General features: G+C 38.1%; 1 protein-coding gene across 1 annotated transcript; it reads left to right on the top strand.

The window, feature by feature from the left end:
- Positions 1–17,748: 17,748 nt before the first annotated feature.
- On the top strand, positions 17,749–19,491 carry LOC146001832 (cell cycle checkpoint protein RAD1-like). Its single transcript, XM_083139523.1, has 2 exons — positions 17,749–17,963; positions 19,343–19,491. The coding sequence occupies exons 1-2, from the start codon at positions 17,853–17,855 to the stop codon at positions 19,481–19,483; spliced, it is 252 nt and encodes an 83-aa protein (XP_082995649.1). The 5' UTR covers positions 17,749–17,852; the 3' UTR covers positions 19,484–19,491.
- The last annotated feature ends 3,958 nt before the right edge of the window (positions 19,492–23,449 follow it).

The raw sequence follows: 23,449 nt of genomic DNA, 5'->3' as shown, positions 1-23,449 counted from the left end.
GTCCCCGTCATATGCAGGTCTTATTCGTTTAAAATTGCTTCTGTTCTTACGAAAAGTAGAGTGATTTGTATTTACAACCTGATTAGTATGGTTATTTGGATCTTCGCGTCCCTGTTGTTGCTCCAAAAATGTTCGCGGCGATGAAGATGAAAAATGCGAACGCTGAAATCGAGGGTTACCGCCATTACGCCATCGCCCCTTATGCGAACGTTGTGACTGTGTGTTGAGACTATTATTGTGGTTATTATGCCATGTATTTCTATTCTGAGCTCTATGATTACCATTATGATAATAGGTTCTTCTATTGTTTCTATCTCTATGTTCATATTCTCTAACTGGATATGAGAATGATGACTCAGTGAATGAATGTTTTTTCCGATGTTCTGCAAGTGCATTTACTTTAGCCTCAAGATTCTGAAATTGCGAAACTAAATCTGACTCATGAGATTGGAGTCCCGTGTTCGACTGTAATTGATCAAGGTCTTGTTGTAGTGCATTTAATCTTTCCTCGATCTCCCGATTAGCCTGAGAATAACTTATGTCAACATGACCATTGACCGTACGCTGCAACGTGATAGCTTGCTGAGTCGGCATGTAGGCTCGACTCGATTCAGAACACGACAGAGCTTTCATTGTCTCACATTCAGTTTCTAGAATTTTACGTTTTTGCACGAGATATTTGAATTGTTCAACATGTTTCAAGTCTCGTAACATTTCATGCACTGAATCATATTCCCTGTTATAAACTTCTTTCATAAAATTAGGTTGTAAACCCCCGATTATTTGCTTAATTTGCTCACTAATGTCCATGGCAGGATCTAATTTTAATAACAATAACTGTTTTTCTCTCACATATTTTGAAACAGGTTCATTTTCCTGATGGAAGCGTAATCTGATTTGTTCTTCTAATTGAAAAGTGTCACCTGGTTCCGTAAATTCTTCCACAATTTTAGTTTTTAAAGTTACAAAATCTATATCCTGTGCTTCTTGAGTTCGACTCCTAGTATTGAACCATTCCAATGCTGAATCAGCCAAAAATGCCGGTAGCATTTGCCTTTTCTTTGAGTCATTCCACTCATTAAGAATAGCTAAACTTTCAAATTTGTCAATGAATTTTAATACATCCTCGTGAATGTTACCTTGAAACTGGATAGTTTCGAGAATGTTGGGGTGGATAAATCTAGATTGCGCCATGATTCTATGATTAGCCTATGCGCAGGAAAAATGCTTGATTAGCTTAAAATTAGCACTAAGTTGCTTGTTTTCTTTTCTCATCCCCCCGTGGCTTTGATAGGACATTATCAGCAATTCAATTGTTTACTCTCCCGGAAATTTGATAAGTTAGGTTCAACAATCGCGTAACAGAGTGACGACAGTACCGAACACATCTTTAAAATATTTAACCAACCTTTATGCAACATCCTAATGTTAATTCTCATCTTTTCACAAGCCAATCGCCGAATAACCTAGTTAAAACTCTACTCTTATTTATTTGCGCCTTACCGCGTAGCATATTGCTAGGCCTACCTTTTGCTTTCTTTTCTTGATCTTTGGTAACAATTGATAATTAACACAACGTGAAGCGCTAACAAGTGAAAATTCCGGGGCCATATCGCACGTACGTAATTTGAAAAGCTAGAAGGCTCTATTATTTTCATCATATTTCGGGATAAAATAGATGAAAATCGCAGTATTTCACGTACTGCAGTTTTTTCTCATCGAATTTGCAAAAAATGGATGAGAAGCCCTAAGCAGACTCCACCACGTAACGCAACTCCCATGCTGCGTTTGGGATCGAACCTAGAACCTCTAGATTTAATTGGGTGATGTAGTTATTTGTTATTCATCTCTCAGATGGTTATCACTCGCTTGGCCTAAATGTGATAAATGCAAGAGGTTACCTTTTAAAGGAATGGCGATAGAAATTAGCTTAGATTAGATATGGGTTTTATACTCTCCATGACTGAACCGATATGGATTGGTTAAGGAAAGGATATTACTTGCCTTACAAATATATGGAGATTGTTCCTAGCTTGTCCTCTCAACTATCACTTGTCTCTTGTCACACACCATCGTCCAATAGTCGTTCCCCACTTTGCTCCTCTCTCACAATCCGTAGTCCTTACTCTCTCTCCTATTCTCGCCAACTGATCACACCTCCTGACAATTCCAACACTCATGCCACATACGCCTTCCAAGTCAATCACCCGACCTTTGCCTGATTACTTATTCAGCATTCCTTTCTCTGATACCTGCTATGCTAAGACTTTATACTTCTTGCCCAATACCTTGGGTACGATACGATAGGATCCTTAGTGGTGAAGTTGTGAACCAACCAATTAATGCGTTCGGGGTAACGAGATGAGGCGGCTTTTTTCGCAGTACAAAATTCAAAATAATTATATCGTACCATTTCAGTATGGGATATTGTTATACACATGGGCGTATATATAGTTCACGGAGGGGGGGGGGATGGATCAACTTTTGGTATGATTAGGGTTGCTTTATTTCGTAAGTGAAAATCCAGGACACTGCTGGCCGGAAGCTTGTTGGGGAGCATGGGGGGAGGAGATGTTGGATCAGACAAAGTTGTGTGTTTGTAGTCACGAAGTATTAATACTTTTCTGTTCATCTTGTGTCACTACGTTTTTAAGAACCAAATTTCTTTAATATGATTCGAGGGGGGGGGGGAATAACTGATTTGATAGTCTCAATGCAGTTTCTTATCGCAGAAATTCCGAAACTATCAGGAAATTGCAGATATTGGTCTGCAGTCCCATCTGGTGTGTGGAATTACACAATTTCCTTCCCATCCATATACCGTCCTTTACGTCTCTAATTTAAGAGAATGAAATAAGTCCGAAGGAATTTTTTATGAACAAGCGGATAGAACAAGGAAACTGGTAATTTTAGTGAACCAAAAAAAGAGGGGGGTTGGACCCGTTGAATCCCCCTTAAATACACCCATGGTTATACACATTATTTCCTTGTAATAATTATACATAAACTAAGTATAGATATGTACTGTGCAACTAATGTAATCTTCTCAGTGTATTTTCTCTTATCTGCACAAAAATATTTGATCATAATTTGCGCAACAGAAATGGAACACAAACTGAAATTGCTTTATGGAAAAGAAAGTTAAATAGGCTTTATAAATAAAGTGAAGAATGTGAAAATTCCTATTTTGCACTACATAGGTTACGGTAAATATCGATAAATATAAGTTTAAAAAATATTTTTGAGTGTCTGGTCAACAGCCAATTTTATAAGCAATATTTTTCGCATGGCCTGAGAACACACACGCAGCTGAACCCTTTCATTCATCTTGCACGTGAGCAGCACGGATATTTCATAGAAGAATGATCATTACAAAGCATAGCTTTCCTTTCTCCTATCGCTCCTTCTTCCATTATTTAAATCGGTACAGATTTGTAAAACTGCTGCACGTGTTCGCTCACCGTGGGCTACCCATCCGGAACTGGACGCTCGAAGCAGACGACAAACGAGCTCTCCCTAAGGAGTGACGTAGTAACATGGCGGCGGCGTGTTTTCAGCGCAACGCTAGCCTCGCAACTTTGGAAGTCTCGTTTCTACCTTACACTGGACGCAGAGAAACGCGAAAACTTGCAGGGATCATTTTTCCAGGGTGTAGTTTTTAAAATTGTTGTAAAAAAAATTGAGTGGAAATGTCCATTATATACTTAGATGAAACATGGATCCACGAGAACTACACGGTGAAAAAGTGTTGGCAGGGTGAAGGCAGTGTACATGGTGCTTTATCAAATACCAGTGCTGGAAGAAGGGTGATCATCCTTCACGCCGGGAGTGAAAACGGTTTCGTACCAAACTGTCTACTTATGTTCAAAGCTAAACAGAAAACCGGAGATTATCATGGGGAAATGAATGCTGAAAATTTTGAACGATGGTTTGAAAGTCAATTGTTACAGAATATTCCTTCCAACAGCATTATTGTCATGGACAATGCGCCTTACCATTCTGTGCAAGTCAACAAACCTCCCACAATAGGCAGCACTAAATCTGCAATGCAGGACTGGTTGAAAGACAATTCAATTGAATTTTCAGATAACCTTCGAAAGGCTGAGTTATATCAGCTATCAAAACCAACAAAAAGCCCCCACAATATCGGGTCGACACTCTTGCAGCAGAAAACGGCCACACCGTACTTCGTCTTCCACCTTATCATTGCGATCTAAACCCTATTGAGTATGTTTGGGGTATCATAAAAGATAGTATTGCATCACAAAATGTGGATCGTAATTTGGGCAGAGTACTGGAAGTTGCAAGAGAAAAACCATGTTTAAAACATTTGTAAAAAAACAAAGCCGTGTGTTTTAAACGTTTAAAACAAAGTGTTTTAAACACTTTTGTTTTAAACATGTCAATCCAGAGGTCGCACTATATGACTAAAATTTACTCCTAACTTTTTTTTTCTTGAACAAGGCGTTTGAAGGTAAATAAAATATAGTACTTTGCACTTCAGTACACTAACTGTATTTGAAATGTAAAAAAAAAAAATAAAAAAAAAAATAGTTGCGCTGCATATTCGTTTATCTGGTGGACCGAATAGAACAGCCTGTCCAAGGAAGGATGTAATAAAATTATTATAGAAATAAAAACTTTTATTTTATTAGTTTAAAATAGTTATTGTTGTGCAATAACAATCATAACCATTATTATTATTTTTAATGTTTTAACTTTTATCAGAGCCTGAACACCCTCCTCTGTACAAACATTTCTGGCTACGCCAATGGTAATGCACTACAATGTAATCAAATAGAACAGTATTTTTAGTAACTTGCACTTTTACATAGGTTTTACAGACCAATTTCATTGTTCTTATAGCTTATCATTCATGTGGCCTCGCCATGTAAATCGCACACAAACAAGTCGTCTGTTTTTTTTTATTCGTGGGTACATTGAGAAATATCATATTGGAGCTTGGTACTCGTATTTGTGCGTAATGGTGAAATCTTTATTTTCCACTGTGATATCCACAACACTGACCAGCTATAAAATTCTGGTTGTTCTGCTCTTGTAGAGTACAACACACATATCGTTGCCGTTGCGTAGATACCAATTTTCGTTTCGTCTCCCTCTCTCTTAGCATCGCGTGTTCTACCCTGCTCGCTAACCTTCGCTATTGTTGCCATATTGTCATTCCATTCCTGGACACACTCGCGCAAACATCATTGAAAACAATTGAATAGCGCTCCAGCTCGCGGTTCACACAGTTCGGCAGGGACGGTAATGTGGCAATATAGCACGGCGTAGTGGTTGCTTCTTTTATGCAGTGCATGTTCATTGGCTAGTTAGTAACTAGTGTTGCCAACTGTAATAATGAAGCACTATTTCTGTCACGGAAGAGGAAAGGCAGGTAAAGTGACGGTGAGTTTTTATTTTATACTAAGTATTTGACCGGTTTGACGTTGTGTGCGAGTGCTTCTGAACTGTAGACAATTTACCGAACCCATAGCTGTGTTCAATGTTATCTACTGGTTATAATCAGGGCTAGGATTTATAGGTAAATACATACTTTTAGTTTGACGAAATATCGCTGAAATGTTGTGATATCTGTTTGTAGTGATTTAAGGTACATTTTATTGTCAATATTTTTCCATATTTCTAACTTTAATACGGTAAATACTTACTTTTACATATTTAAGGAAAATATACTTAATTTTACATATTTCAACAGGTTTAATTCACAAATTGTTCATATTTCATAATATTGGAATTGTTCAAAATAAATAAATTATGTGGCTCCAACAGCATTTCAACTCTTGGCTCCGGCACGTGTTCTTGTAGAAATGGCATAGAGGAGGCTGTCATTTTTGCTGCTTAATACGATGCATATTGTTTTCTGTGTTAAAATTGCCATGCTTTGATGGGTGACCAAGTTAATAGCAGGGCCGGCGGAAGGGGAGGGCGAACCGTGCCACCCCCACCCCCCCAGAGCGGCAAAATTTGAAGAGAAGAAAAAAATATGCCTATTGAAAACTGTGGTCGAGCGAGATATTCTTTTGCGCTTAATAGTATTCAAATAGCATAAGAAGTCTCATTATTTATTTTATATTTTCATGTTTTACTTAGGAATATATTGATATTCAATTTCCCCTTTCCTGCGTAATGACCGGGGGGGGGGGGTCGAAATGGAGCGGCATCTGCAGCCACCGCCCAGGGAGGCAAAATGACTAGCGCCGGCCCTGGTTCATAGCAAAAGAAAAAGCCGCGCAGCTTATCGTCTAGTGGCAGTATATGTTGTTATTGTTTTGGAAGCCGGCATCGTTTGTAAATGTACAACAAAGGCCTGAATTCTCTAATTTTCTTGTTGTACGTAACAGCTGTGCATCGGCGCACTGCAGCGATTTTTCTATCTGCTCCATTAGCAACACTGCTTCTTGAGTTGTGTCGCGCATCGCACGGCAGAAATATCTGTGCTGGACTCTACCTCACAAGATGGAAACTTGTTTCGGCACAAGGCAACAAAAAAATCTTATTTGTAATGTTAATTCAGCAGAGAAAACTGTGGTAAAGCACTGACTTAGTGCTTGCTTAGTCGTAACGACCATTTCCTGTTCTAGTAATAACGTTTCTTTTCCAATCCATTATCTAATAGCAAACACAGACACGTCCTAACACCAAATGCAGCCAACTCGAAGTGCAGACGACAGAACGAGCCAAACGACGTCGTCACAACATGGCGCAGGTGTGTTTTGCGCGCAATGCTCGGCTCGAAAAGTAGAAACTCGATTTTTATCTAAAAATGAACGTGGGAAAATGAGGGGTTATTTGTCGATGGTGTAGATTTTAAAAATGATATTTAAAAAAAAAAAATAGTGGAAATGTCCATTGCAGTCTCTTGCGAAGAAATAGAGGCGGACTCAAGTCTTGAGACGTAAATTAATTAAGCAGCGACTGGACTTTATTCACGGAAAATTTGTCACTCAATGAAATGCCGATTGGAGCACACGTTGTACACCCTGCGTGGCGGAATTGGGGCTACTGGATCTAAGGGCAAAGGGAAAATTAAATTGCCCCTGGGCTCAACACCCCGAGTTTTTGAGCCCTTTTGAAGTAAAACGTAATTCGCGATTAAAATTACCACCTGAGCGCTAGTGTCGCTTCCAATATGGCCGCTCTAAGTAGGATACATCTTTGTTTACATTCAGCAGTAGTACAAAAGAGCAGCGTGTTGTCATGACTGGTATGGTAGAAAACGTTTAAATTACGCATTATTTTTAAATATTGCGAATGCGATGTGAATTCCAGGTACTCTAACAAACGTGAAACTGTACTGAGAACGAAGCATTTAATTATGATAGGCAAAAATAACACGGAAAATGCAGACGAAACTATGTATACGCACTGGTTGTCCAAAGCAGTGCTGTATCATCTGCACGTCATGTAACTGGGGTTCTCGGAAATTATTTGAAAATAAAGGAATTGAAATTGACCTGTACTTGAAAAGCTGGGACAGGAGAAAATTGCGAACATGTCGTTGCAGTTCTTTCTCGAAAGAGAAAGGCTGGTTTAATAATAATAATATTCATGATTTCATGACCAGGCTATACTCACTGAAAAAGGACATCGTACTGATTTAAACAGTAACATTAGCATATCCACTTTTTTTCTGGTTACATTTGACATTAATTCATTCTCAAACTATTTTCATCTTTCCTCTTAATCGACTTGCACCTGTTCCAAATTTCACACATACGTAACACCGGTAATACATGGACGCATTGGGTAAGACGCTTCATGATTTTTCGAAAAAAAAGCTTTATTTATAAAGTACAATTTAAAACTTTACTTTCATGGAAATATATATTTATCTCTCGAAAAATAAAGTAAGCAGACTCGTGCATTCTTCGTAATTTCCTTGCCGAATTACAGTGTTATATCCCCCATACCAATCTTCAATTACGTTTTCCCTGATTTATTAACACATTTCATTTCGTTGATTGCACGAGGTGGAAACACATGAAAACTTTTAATTTGTTCTGACCCATAAAACTATTTAGAGCAAAAAAAAACAACAAAAAAAAAACCTGAACAGTAGACCTCACTCTCTCGCATATTCACCATGCTTTAAACGACTTCAACACAACGTATCCTACTTAGAGTACTTCCTGAAAATCCCGGCAGATGGCATATCGGTTAATTTTAATCGCGAATAGCTGTGGACAATGTGGGAAATTTATCTGAGATCTTATTTCGATCTCATAGTGAGGCTTGGGGGCCCCTTTGAAAATATTTGGTGGGAAGTTACATTTTAAATATGACGTAATATTGCTGGTAATAAAAAAAGTCATAAATTATCAAGTTTGTTTCTTTAGGTATTGTGTATATGGCATCGACCGGTTGAGCAACTGAAAAAGATATGAGAGAAGTTTCCTATCGATTGTAATCTGTGAGCAAGTAACTTAATTCTGAATTTCGGAGACCTATAATGTCAAGTTGCGCGGGGCCCTCTGGCTGAGACAACACACCACTGCTTATTATTGCAGACGTCCTCATATGATATGTTCAGTGGCGAAGCGTAGAGTTCCTAGCAGGGTAGGCACAGAAGTGCGATAATTTCCATTAGTTGCTTAAATCTGTAAAAAGAAAGGGAGGGGGGGGGCTATGTCATGGAGAGTGGTTCAATGTCTCTCCAGACCGCTTCTTTACTTGCCAGTGGCGTGACGTTTTCAAAAGTGTTGTTACCGGCCATCAATACGATAATTATATTGCTCCCACCCACCAGTTGTCATCGATCTAGATTTTTGTTCATTTCTGGTTTTCTATTTGTTTGTATTTTTTCAACCCCTGATTTATGCGCACACCTCCAGAAAGAACTACCAATCATGAGACATCGCGAAAATCCAACGAATAGTGCTCGAGCCCTGTTGTCAATTCTTCATCACTTTTTTCTAAATTTATTTATTTATTTTGCAATTGAGGTGAAAAGGGCTAGAAGAACCCCATAATTTTCGGGTCAGTCTGACGTTTGTGCCGTGAGCAGACGACAGAATTCCGCACTTTCAGCGACTGTCAGTTTGGTACGTTCTATTGCTGCCAACTTAGTTTTTTTTTTTTTTTTTAGCAAGACTTCCTCGCACTGAGGAAAACACCATTGTCTAACTAAAGGAATTGTTGTAGTTAATTCCAGTGTTGGCTTTCTAGATAAATGAATTTCTGACACCTGTATGTGCAAGTAAACATAATTTAAATTTTGAATATTTTCGTCTCATTTGTTCTGCTCTATGCTAATCGTGACGATGAGAATATGTGGAGAATGAATTAAAGATGATCAGGGAGCTTATTATTGAAACTCGTTACGGTAGCTAGCTGACGAGTTGGTGGCTGAAGTCGGTTGCAAGACGAATGACATCGAATATACCGTATTATTGAAACTCACTCGTTCGCTGGCTCTCGAGTCGTTCCGTTCGCTAGCACTCGGTAGCTCATACCCAACCGAGATCAATCGTTCGGTCGAGTCGTTTGCCGTAATTGTCGAAGATGGATGTATATTTATGTTTGCTTTTGGTACCTCAGACAAGGATAATGTGAGATGCAAGAGAATACTTACATTCCGGGCCATCTTAGGGTAAGTATGTTACGATTTGTATCATTATTATTATAAATTTGCACATTAAAATAACAGTAATCAGCGATATAAATATGCCGTTATTATTTTTTTTTTTTTAGATTTCTTAAGGAAATATTGGTTTCCGCGTACACATGCTTGACTTTGTTGAAGACATATTTGTCAATGTATATTGTATTGCAGTACAAGGTGTAAATAAAAATATATTTAAAAAATACAATAGGTTTTTCCTATGTTTTTCTAAGTTGCCATAATGACACGGTGCTATATCCACGGAAAACATTACCTTTCACCTTTTCTTGTAAAAAATAATATAAAAGCACTTTAATGCTCATGGGGTAAGGCGTTAATATATGATTGTCTCATCATATTTATGTCATAAGTTCGCAGTTATTGTCGCGATTGATCCATATGGTAGAAAAGCGGCGCAACAAAATTACATTGAAAATACAGAAGCACTTTAAAGGTCATAATTGAGAAATAGAACACTAGCAGCTAACCTGAATTATGTTTAACTACAAGAACACTTTTCGTGTTGATCAGAATTACAAAATGTATAAAGAAATTTTGAAATAATGGAATGGATGTAAAATGCACATGTATACACACTTACTACTGAGTACTGATACTGTAGAACTAAATTCGAACATTTTTAGCATGTTTTAGTGATGTTTATATTTGCTTTTTTGCAACAGGCAGCTACTAGTTGGCAGTGGCAAGAGATTGCAGAATTACCATTTCCCAGGCCAGAGTCAGGAATTGCATCAAGCAAGACTTTCTCCCAAGACGGGCAGAATACAGTGGAGAGGGTGAGTGTCTTTTTTTAGCACATTTATTCATGATTTCCAAAATTTATGAAATGTTATTTTTGCAAAAAAAAAATGTAGAAAAAACTATTTCCCACACATGGAAGCGAATGTAGGCACTCTATTTTTCATTGATATGTGGTAAAATTTACATTTAGAGGTGTTCCACCTATTTATAACCATTGATCCAATACTGACAATGGCAGAGGCCAACAAAATTAATATATACACAAAGATATAGTACGCATCAGTAATGTAAGTACTAATATAATCTGCATTTTTAAAAATATGTAGCAAACAAAACATGTGTCTGACACATATACCTTGTATTAACAAAACCTTCCATGTCATCATCACTAAAAACCCATAGAAGCCTCCCCGAAATAGAAAGGCTGGTTTAATAATAATATTCACGATTTCATGACCAGGCTATACTCACTGAAAAAATACATCGTACTGAATGAAACAGTAACATTAGCATGTCCACTTTTTTTCTGGTTACATTTGACATTAATTCATTCTCAAACTATTTTCATCTTTCCTCTTAATCGACTTGCACCTGTTCCAAATTTCACACATACGTAACACCGGTAATACATGGACGCATTGGGTAAGACGCTTCATGATTTTTCGAAAAAAAAAAAAATTATTTATAAAGTACAATTTAAAACTTTACTTTCATGGAAATATATATTTATCTCTCGAAAAATAAAGTAAGCAGACTCGTGCATTCTTCGTAATTTCCTTGCCGAATTACAGTGTTATATCCCCCATACCAATCTTCAATTACGTTTTCCCTGATTTATTAACACATTTCATTTCGTTGATTGCACGAGGTGGAAACACATGAAAACTTTTAATTTGTTCTGACCCATAAAACTATTTAGAGCAAAAAAAACAACAAAAAAACCTGAACAGTAGACCTCACTCTCTCGCATATTCACCATGCTTTAAACGACTTCAACACAACGTATCCTACTTAGAGTACTTCCTGAAAATCCCGGCAGATGGCATATCGGTTAATTTTAATCGCGAATAGCTGTGGACAATGTGGGAAATTTATCTGAGATCTTATTTCGATCTCATAGTGAGGCTTGGGGGCCCCTTTGAAAATATTTGGTGGGAAGTTACATTTTAAATATGACGTAATATTGCTGGTAATAAAAAAGGTCATAAATTATCAAGTTTGTTTCTTTAGGTATTGTGTATATGGTATCGACCGGTTGAGCAACTGAAAAAGATATGAGATTGTAATCTGTGAGCAAGTAACTTAATTCTGAATTTCGGAGACCTATAATGTCAAGTTGCGCGGGGCCCTCTGGCTGAGACAACACACCACTGCTTATTATTGCAGACGTCCTCATATGATATGTTCAGTGGCGAAGCGTAGAGTTCCTAGCAGGGTAGGCACAGAAGTGCGATAATTTCCATTAGTTGCTTAAATCTGTAAAAAGAAAGGGAGGGGGGGGGGCTATGTCATGGAGAGTGGTTCAATGTCTCTGCAGACCGCTTCTTTACTTGCCAGTGGCGTGACGTTTTCAAAAGTGTTGTTACCGGCCATCAATACGATAATTATATTGCTCCCACCCACCAGTTGTCATCGATCTAGATTTTTGTTCATTTCTGGTTTTCTATTTGTTTGTATTTTTTCAACCCCTGATTTATGCGCACACCTCCAGAAAGAACTACCAATCATGAGACATCGCGAAAATCCAACGAATAGTGCTCGAGCCCTGTTGTCAATTCTTCATCACTTTTTTCTAAATTTATTTATTTATTTTGCAATTGAGGTGAAAAGGGCTAGAAGAACCCCATAATTTTCGGGTCAGTCTGACGTTTGTGCCGTGAGCAGACGACAGAATTCCGCACTTTCAGCGACTGTCAGTTTGGTACGTTCTATTGCTGCCAACTTAGTTTTTTTTTTTTTTAGCAAGACTTCCTCGCACTGAGGAAAACACCATTGTCTAACTAAAGGAATTGTTGTAGTTAATTCCAGTGTTGGCTTTCTAGATAAATGAATTTCTGACACCTGTATGTGCAAGTAAACATAATTTAAATTTTGAATATTTTCGTCTCATTTGTTCTGCTCTATGCTAATCGTGACGATGAGAATATGTGGAGAATGAATTAAAGATGATCAGGGAGCTTATTATTGAAACTCGTTACGGTAGCTAGCTGACGAGTTGGTGGCTGAAGTCGGTTGCAAGACGAATGACATCGAATATACCGTATTATTGAAACTCACTCGTTCGCTGGCTCTCGAGTCGTTCCGTTCGCTAGCACTCGGTAGCTCATACCCAACCGAGATCAATCGTTCGGTCGAGTCGTTTGCCGTAATTGTCGAAGATGGATGTATATTTATGTTTGCTTTTGGTACCTCAGACAAGGATAATGTGAGATGCAAGAGAATACTTACATTCCGGGCCATCTTAGGATAAGTATGTTACGATTTGTATCATTATTATTATAAACTTGCACATTAAAATAACAGTAATCAGCGATATAAATATGCCGTTATTATTTTTTTTTTTTAGATTTCTTAAGGAAATATTGGTTTCCGCGTACACATGCTTGACTTTGTTGAAGACATATTTGTCAATGTATATTGTATTGCAGTACAAGGTGTAAATAAAAATATATTTAAAAAATACAATAGGTTTTTCCTATGTTTTTCTAAGTTGCCATAATGACACGGTGCTATATCCACGGAAAACATTACCTTTCACCTTTTCTTGTAAAAAATAATATAAAAGCACTTTAATGCTCATGGGGTAAGGCGTTAATATATGATTGTCTCATCATATTTATGTCATAAGTTCGCAGTTATTGTCGCGATTGATCCATATGGTAGAAAAGCGGCGCAACAAAATTACATTGAAAATACAGAAGCACTTTAAAGGTCATAATTGAGAAATAGAACACTAGCAGCTAACCTGAATTATGTTTAACTACAAGAACACTTTTCGTGTTGATCAGAATTACAAAATGTATAAAGAAATTTTGATATAATGGAATGGATGTAAAATGCACATGTATACACACTTACTACTGAGTACTGATACTGTAGAACTAAATTCGAACATTTTTAGCATGTTTTAGTGATGTTTATATTTGCTTTTTTGCAACAGGCAGCTACTAGTTGGCAGTGGCAAGAGATTGCAGAATTACCATTTCCCAGGCCAGAGTCAGGAATTGCATCAAGCAAGACTTTCTCCCAAGACGGGCAGAATACAGTGGAGAGGGTGAGTGTCTTTTTTTAGCACATTTATTCATGATTTCCAAAATTTATGAAATGTTATTTTTGCAAAAAAAAAAAATGTAGAAAAAACTATTTCCCACACATGGAAGCGAATGTAGGCACTCTATTTTTCATTGATATGTGGTAAAATTTACATTTAGAGGTGTTCCACCTATTTATAACCATTGATCCAATACTGACAATGGCAGAGGCCAACAAAATTAATATACACACAAAGATATAGTACGCATCAGTAATGTAAGTACTAATATAATCTGCATTTTTAAAAATATGTAGCAAACAAAACATGTGTCTGACACATATACCTTGTATTAACAAAACCTTCCATGTCATCATCACTAAAAACCCATAGCAGCCTCCCCGAAAGAGAAAGGCTGGTTTAATAATAATATTCACGATTTCATGACCAGGCTATACTCACTGAAAAAATACATCGTACTGAATGAAACAGTAACATTAGCATGTCCACTTTTTTTCTGGTTACATTTGACATTAATTCATTCTCAAACTATTTTCATCTTTCCTCTTAATCGACTTGCACCTGTTCCAAATTTCACACATACGTAACACCGGTAATACATGGACGCATTGGGTAAGACGCTTCATGATTTTTCGGAAAAAAAAAAAATTATTTATAAAGTACAATTTAAAACTTTACTTTCATGGAAATATATATTTATCTCTCGAAAAATAAAGTAAGCAGACTCGTGCATTCTTCGTAATTTCCTTGTCGAATTACAGTGTTATATCCCCCATACCAATCTTCAATTACGTTTTCCCTGATTTATTAACAAATTTCATTTCGTTGTTTGCACGAGGTGGAAACACATGAAAACTTTTAATTTGTTCTGACCCATAAAACTATTTAGAGCAAAAAAAACAACAAAAAAACCTGAACAGTAGACCTCACTCTCTCGCATATTCACCATGCTTTAAACGACTTCAACACAACGTATCCTACTTAGAGTACTTCCTGAAAATCCCGGCAGATGGCATATTGGTTAATTTTAATCGCGAATAGCTGTGGACAATGTGGGAAATTTATCTGAGATCTTATTTCGATCTCATAGTGCGGCTTGGGGGCCCCTTTGAAAATATTTGGTGGGAAGTTACATTTTAAATATGACGTAATATTGCTGGTAATAAAAAAAGGTCATAAATTATCAAGTTTGTTTCTTTAGGTATTGTGTATATGGTATCGACCGGTTGAGCAACTGAAAAAGATATGAGATTGTAATCTGTGAGCAAGTAACTTAATTCTGAATTTCGGAGACCTATAATGTCAAGTTGCGCGGGGCCCTCTGGCTGAGACAACACACCACTGCTTATTATTGCAGACGTCCTCATATGATATGTTCAGTGGCGAAGCGTAGAGTTCCTAGCAGGGTAGGCACAGAAGTGCGATAATTTCCATTAGTTGCTTAAATCTGTAAAAAGAAAGGGAGGGGGGGGGCTATGTCATGGAGAGTGGTTCAATGTCTGTGCAGACCGCTTCTTTACTTGCCAGTGGCGTGACGTTTTCAAAAGTGTTGTTACCGGCCATCAATACGATAATTATATTGCTCCCACCCACCAGTTGTCATCGATCTAGATTTTTGTTCATTTCTGGTTTTCTATTTGTTTGTATTTTTTCAACCCCTGATTTATGCGCACACCTCCAGAAAGAACTACCAATCATGAGACATCGCGAAAATCCAACGAATAGTGCTCGAGCCCTGTTGTCAATTCTTCATCACTTTTTTCTAAATTTATTTATTTATTTTGCAATTGAGGTGAAAAGGGCTAGAAGAACCCCATAATTTTCGGGTCAGTCTGACGTTTGTGCCGTGAGCAGACGACAGAATTCCGCACTTTCAGCGACTGTCAGTTTGGTACGTTCTATTGCTGCCAACTTAGTTTTTTTTTTTTTTTAGCAAGTCTTCCTCGCACCGAGGAAAACACCATTGTCTAACTAAAGGAATTGTTGTAGTTAATTCCAGTGTTGGCTTTCTAGATAAATGAATTTCTGACACCTGTATCTGCAAGTAAACATAATTTAAATTTTGAATATTGACATGACCACAATTAGGTCACCTGGCTTCGTAACGTGTTAGGATGACGACTACGGGGCTTTCAAGAAAAAACATAAGTAAAGGTGACCTCTCTCATTCAGTGTGTATACTTCGCATCCTAGTTTGTTCTACCCCTTGTGTTAGTAGACACCTTTACGTGATAATAGAACATAGGATCCTTGTTTGGGACCCGGCAACACGACAGTTTACTATGTAACATATAAACAGGTTATAATAAATGTAGTTGCTTGAGAGAATAGAATCCCAATTTTAGGCACAATTTAGCTCTTTTCTGCCAATCCAATGTGACAACACTGGCCTGTTCCGCCAGACCTGAAACAGACATGGCCCGCGCAATAACCCCATAACCCTCTTTGTCCTAAACCCAAAAAAGTCTTCCCTTGCATTGCACTCTCATTGACCGCCCTCTTATCTTGTTATGCCTTCAGGGTAAACGAAACTGCTCACCTCTTCGCTTGTGTCGGCTGCATAAAAAAATGTCTGCTTGTAATATTTATTCAACGACAGTGTTAACGCATTAAATAACGTTTCAACAAGTTTGAATTTTTTAAAAATATTTTGCTGTCACTTGCCACACTTGAAAACATTTTAGAAATGATTGTTATAAGAAGGAAACATGAAAGAAAAAAGTGGGTCCTACCTTACTGATGATTACATCTTCACTCAATTAAGAACTCGATTGTTCTTGCATTCCAGTCCAGCACTTCATGCATAAATCTGATCGCTGCACACGACACGAATCAAAAACAAAGCTCTACCATCACGAACCTCGCGCTCCGAGCCAAGCTCCCTTCTAGCGTCGTGAGCAGGAGGCAAGTTTTCACATAGGGGGAACGAGCGAGGGAATCCCCGTGCACGATAAAAATAAATTATTCTATTCCCAGTGAAAGTAAAACTACTTTGTAAATATAAGGCGTAACTATCATTTTAATGTACATAATTTGGTATGAAGACTTACTTTACAAATATAAGTTCTTTGGACTTTCTGTTTACGCTACGGTGTTGGGTGAATCGACAAGACCATCAGCACTCTGCAAACGAAGTCAGAACTACAGTACTCTGTAATTTTCAATTTCACTTACACTTGTCGATGAAAGGAGGAAAACCTAAGTTTCGTACAAAATATGGAGAATGTACAATGAAATAGAAGTATCTACGTACGAACACAGGCTAATGTTTATAAAATATGCTGGTACACCACAAATTTCCAATCCTGGCGGAAATGCAGTGTTGCTGATATTCAGTTCATAGTGGGTAACACCGCCAGCCCGGCCTCAGGAGCACGTTATAAGCATACGTACAGTACTCGTAAGATTAGTTTGAGTTGTTGTTTTAAGTCCACTTTATGCACAGTAAGGCTAATCGGGACTGGACCTACAGTTTAAAGTGGGATCCGAACCGCTTGTGCCTCCATCGGGTATCGAACCCGGGACCCCTTGATTACAAGGCGACGACGCTACCACTGCGCCATGGGGGAGGCCCTCGTAAGATTAGGCTTCCCGCATATACGACCGTAGGACGGAATGTGAAGAGAAGAGGCCCCAGCAAATGTGCCTCACTCCGTGGAAAGTTCGTATACTGGACAGGGTTAGAATTATTTTGTAATTATCATAAATGAAAATTCCAAACTATTCCATTGCATTACATATGTTTTGACGAAATAAGTAAATACACCTTTAAAAGAGTAATGGCGTGGGTAGGCCCGGCCTCCTGGCCTCATAGGACGCTTCGCCACTGGATATGTTATTGGGAACCAACTTTCTGTTTCGTAAATGCATTTTTTTAAAATTAGCGACATTCACAGAGAGAGAACATAGCGGGGCCCCTACAGCTCAGGGCCCCTCCATTGCAGGGGCGGCTGCTACTAGACTGGGCGTGCGTCCGTGACTTTTGCATTTCAATGTTCTTAGCCTAGTAGAATTGCTCATTAATTATGGATAGATTGCTCGATTGTCAAGTATTGGCATCAATTGCTCATTAATGAGGTACATATTTCAGGATCGTCCTGCATGGATGTCGCAGATATAAACAAAAAGGAAATGCCGGTAGTTTGAAGCCACTACCTGTTGTATATCTTCGTAAAACTGACGAAGACAAAAAAGATGCCATTAACAAGTGGAAGACATGAGCCACACGAAGATTTCATGCTCATAGCAAAGCTTGATAACGCCAAGAATATTTCTCAGTTACTGAAAGCTGTCAACTTCAAAGAGGTACGTAATTAACTGAAACATCAGTTAGGCATTAGGTATTTGGTAATTTAGTGTACAGTACTACAGGGGAAAATTATCGTCTCTGTTACAGGTAAATTGCAGTTATAGTTTTACAGCAATTTTTGTTACATGATGCACCCACGCAACCAAACATCCATGGACGTGGTGAAGAAAAGTAATGGGTTGGTTTTCGACCGTACACCCTGAAAATTTTCGACTTGTTTGAATTTAAGCTACAGATTTCGATGTTTTACAAAGTCTAAAATTCATTTCAAGATACAGAAATCACAAATGAGCGAGATATTGAGCCCCAAAATGTGACAAGCGTTACGTCTAATTCCTTGTATCCCGGCCCTAAATTTCGTTCTACACACAAAAATACGTGCAAATTCGAATAATAGAGTAAAATTACTATCGGCGTCACACCGAACATAGCAAAAACGTCACATTCCTATCAACAGCGAAACCAACATTCCTAACCTTTGAACGTAAAATTGCCATTGTGTATGAAGATTATGTTTTTTATGGACGTTGTCCGTTGTTTTTAGCTCGTGGGGATGTGAAAATACCTTTGCCTTAACCTGAAGCAGCCACCTCGAAGACATCTCACAAGTACATATATCATCCAACACAATTAAAAAAAACAGCAGATAGTACATTGTCTACCGGTGGTTCATGACGCTGATATCAGTTTTATTAAGTTTGGTTGCATTAGCATTTGAACATGTTTTGGTAAGAGTCTAGTTTACGTCCTTTTCCTAAGGAATACATGTCATATCGTTGGAAAGGTTATTTTATAAGGAATTAAACAAAGTAAATCCCAAGGCGAGGAAAAAATTCCTGGAGGAGAAAATCGAGAAAAAACGATGTTGTCCGGATATGCGTGATTGAACGTACTGAGGACATTTTTCGATGATGAAGCACATATTTAGGGGTGAAATGAGTGCTAATGGAACCTAACCTAACCTCGTAGGCATACCTCGTTCCCGTGAATGGTTAGTGACAGAAAGTGTAAAAAGAAAAATTTAGTTACCCTACGGATGCCGGAGTGCCGGCTGTCTGCTAGCATGGTTTTGTAAACGGGCAAGAAGGACGTAAACTAGACTCTAGCCCATGTTTTTTTCGCTATTCAAGTCTGCATATAACTGTTTTTTACTAATGAAAAGCAGTGAAAGTACTGCAAGATAGGTTTTTTACTAATGTGGGTCATACTTTGGGCTCAAACATCTGTTGTTTGTTCCATGCATCTTTCTAAAAGAGAACATGGCCTTGTGTCCAGATAGGATGCTTTGTCACTGAAAACTGTTCAGAGAGTTCAAATCACAAGTTTCAATTCATAGTTGTGTATGTAACTTATATATTATATTTTATTCTTACAGAATGCAATGTTCTTTGGCACAGAAAATGGGATCAAGGTTACGGTAGAAGATTCAAAATGTATGCAAGCAAATGCTTTTATCCAGTCAGATGTTTTTCAGGTAAACCATTCACAATTGAAAAGCAATTACCTTAACCTTTAATATTTTCCTGTGGGATAAATCCAGCCCCGGAGTGAAAAAAAAGTAGTTTTCTTCTATTTTGTTTCACATACAGTAGCATATAGCCTTAATATAAATATGTTGGGTATAATTTAACAATACAGGGAATTTATCCTATTTGTTTGAAATTTGGGATACTTACTAATTTGGGCCTCGTAATCACGAATCTGCACTTAAAATTTGGCGCTCACGTATAAATTTGACGCTTATTTGGGGGCAGGTGAATCCTGCCAATTTCTAACATGCCTTTAACAGGGACTCTATAGAGAAAGCCGGGGAGCCGGAGCAGAGGCGGGGCCGCGTTAGCGGTTGGGGGCGGTAGGTCGATTACCCCAGGGGCGGAGCCCGGAATCGGTGGGAAATTTGGAAATCGAGGGTGTAGAAATAATCTTAATTTAGATTATTTTGCTATTTCCACGTGTGAGCGCCAAATTTTAACTGCAGATTCGTGATAAGGGGGCCAAAATTAGTGAGTATGCCGAATTTCAAACAAAATGGAGAAATTCCTGGTATTGTAAAATCGCTCCCATATTACAGTTTAAAAGTACACTTTAGTTTTTTCTGGGGTTTCAGATAGGTATATCTTCTTTTTCTGTCTTTCAATTTGCTTTAGCACGTCTTTGTGGTAGAGTCGTTAGCACAGCATACTACAATGCCAGGGGTTCTGGGTTCGAATCCCGACCTGTGCATGTTTGTGAGTGTTCCTTCATCAGTTTCATCATATCATCACTCATCCGCATCTTCGCAAAAAGTGGCAGAAAAAGTAAACCAAATCAATCAATCAATCAATCAAATTTGCTTTTAGCATTAAATATACACTGTATGTACATTTTTAAATTTAATAGAAATTAATGTAGTATTTAGTAACAAGATAAAAACGTGGGCCAGAAGCCATGATTGGATACTATTTATAGTGTAATTGCAAGTGAAATTGATGTAAGAGGTTGTAAGTTGCGAGGAATGTTTGTCCTACTGACATATGTTGTGTGGTAATAATTCATCTGTTTTCAAATCACAATACTGTTAGTAGTCAGGTTTTCTGATAGAGGTCAACATACGGAGAAGTTCGGCCATTGAGAGCTGCATGACATTAATCTTACAGGTGTTTCTGTTATCAAGAAATGTTTCATCTGCTCTGCCTTCTTCAGGCGCCAATCAATTTGTTTTTAACCCGTGCTGTGGCTTTTATCGCTTACAATACAATGCAAGCCGCGCAGCCTTTGTTGGTTTGTTTTTGTAAATACATACCACTCGATCTTCCACTAAGCTTTTGTTAATGGCCAGGCAGGAAAGAAGACTGATTGCTTGAAACTCGCACCTGTAACAATGCCAGTCTTAAAAAAATAAACACATAAACACTGCTGATAAGTGAGTGAGTGCATGTTTCGCGTGGACAGCAACTAGTTTTTGTCTTACTGTATTCTCTGGCTGGTGCATTCAGTTTGTTGCTAGTGCATTTGCGATTTGGTGTTTTTTTTGTTTTTTTTATGCAGCAGGCAGCATGAAGCGAACAAAGTTAAGTGGGGTGGCTTATCGTAAACTTGCAAATGAAAAGCGTGAAAGAGGAGCAACCTTACAGAAAAAGCTTGGTACAGTGGACACGTTTTTTAGGCGAAAGAAACAAGTGATTTCCGAAAGCAGTTCAAAAATTGAAGTGGAAGTGGCTACATCGAGTGAACTCTGTGAAACGCAAAATGTCGAAAATATTGTGGGTTTAGTGGAGGAAGAAAGTGCACCTTAGGTAGTGTCTCCTCAGTTCGTAGGAGTTCCTGATTGTGACAGGTAGAGTGCAAATTTCGTTAGTGACGATCCTGCCGAGTGGTGTCTGAATGAGTCTACAATTGACATTCTTTTAAGATGTGGAATTAATCAGAATGCTGAAGACGATTTTTCTAAATCGCAAAGACTCATAGCAGGTAAGACAAGATTTTTAAAAAAATAGTGTTTTTTTTTGTTTGTTTTTTTGTAAACTTGTAAATGGCAAATCAATTTTGCGGAATTATTTGGTATATTCGTGCAGCACTGGTGCCGTTTATTGTGCATAATTCTGGTTGTTCAAGAGCAAGACAAACATCGCAACTCACGGCATTTCAGACTGGAAAAGCATTTCAAATATTCTAGCATCACACGAAAAGTGGTGAGTGGTGAATTTAATTTCTGAATACATTACATAATTTTAGGTATAGCACATACAGAAAATGAATTGTTTGTTATTGATTTTTATCCTTTGTTTTTTATTTCAGTATGTTCACTAATTTTGATATTAGCCTGTAAAAATACTGCAAATAAGTTACTACGTTTCTTTTGAGAAGGGCGCACATTAAGTTTGTACCTAGGGGCGGCGAGGTAGCTTAATCCGCCACTGGTCACATGACCTAGTTACTCGCAGTAGCGGCTCGTGCCTAAAATAACAGGTGAAGAAGTATATTTATAGGCAATGAAAACAAATAGTAAGTGCCAGTGCCCCCCAATTTAAAACGTCTTTTTTGTCTTCATCCGTCCATCTGGAAAATGGTGTCTGCAACAAATTACACACTAAGTCATTTACTGGGTTCATTGTAGAAACCACAGCTCAACACATGAACACAACACACGATAGGAAACGCGAAACACACACGCGGAACAAGATCTCGCGAGAACGCGAAGATTTTGCCACAAGCACTGGATGCGATGTTTTCTCCGACGAGAGAACTGCTTCATCTAGAAGGCGACACCCGTTCAAGGCCAACGCTAGGTGACGTCACCGTTGCCATGACAACCGGCTAAGTTTTCCGCAACCTAGCGGTGTTTGCTCTTGGGTTGGGACGAACTCAATACGTGCGTAGCGCCGAGCGGCGTGTTATTTGAGTATTATCGTGTGCGTTCTGCTGGGAAATAGTTTAATTTAACAAGCAAATGAAAAATGTCAATATTAATTTGAAAATTAGGTGAAAACATCTGCACTTGTTGCACTTGGCCAGCCGCCACTGCTAGTTAGCCAGTTTGGTCACCATTGCGAGAGAGGACTCGGCCCAGAAATTTCTCACGCAGCAAGGAACTTGAAAAACGGTGTTGCCAACTCACACGCAAGACATGTTGCATAAATCAAACTTGGCATTCTTAAATCGGAACATTTACTCATTATACTGATGTAAAAATATTTGCCATTTCGTAATTATATAGTGTTATTTTACAAATATTAGATGTGTCCTTAGTGGGACACCTTTATAAAGGGTGTTTCATAAAGTGTGTAGGTTTTAAATCGCTTATCATTTTTTTTTGTTTGAAGGTTGGCAATACTGTTCTTATCATTTACCTTATCTCTTATTATTCCGATTATTAATTGAGCAATTGTTTTCTTTTACCAGATGTTCAGTTGAGTTGCCATGGATCGTTTCACTATTGAGGAACGCATCATTATTTTGAAAACATTACAGAAACTGGGAGTGGCCTGCTCTGGATGAAATGGATACCGTGAATATGTGATTTCCTGAACTTTTCTATTGTTGTCGGGGTGCCAGGAATAAACACCTGTTAAGCAAACAATGGATAGCTGCATAGTCGACAATTTAAGAACTGTCTCTGCATAGCACTCCCCATTTCTGTAATGTGTTTTCAAAATAATGACGCGTTCCTCGATAGTGAACGGCTCCATGGCAACTCAACTGATCATCTGCAAAAAGCAAAAACAAAATAAACAATTGCTCAATTAATAATCGGAATGATAAGAGGCAATGAAAATGATAAGAACAGTGTTGCCAACCTTCAAACAAAAAAAATGACAAGCGATTTAAAGCCTGCGCACTTTGTGAAACATCCTTTATTTATATATTAGCATGAATTATGGGCATCAGGAAGGAGTTGAACGGGTTCTTGGACACACATGGAAATTGACAGTTCATTTTCAGGTTACAAAAAAGCAGAAAGGTTACACATGTCAACACAGTTTTTTGTACAGACAAATGGAAT

This window comes from Lepisma saccharinum, chromosome 18 (assembly GCF_977018435.1).
Source record: "Lepisma saccharinum chromosome 18, izLepSacc3.1, whole genome shotgun sequence".
Lineage (NCBI taxonomy): Eukaryota > Metazoa > Arthropoda > Insecta > Zygentoma > Lepismatidae > Lepisma > Lepisma saccharinum.
This window is presented reverse-complemented; position numbering and strand designations above follow the sequence as displayed.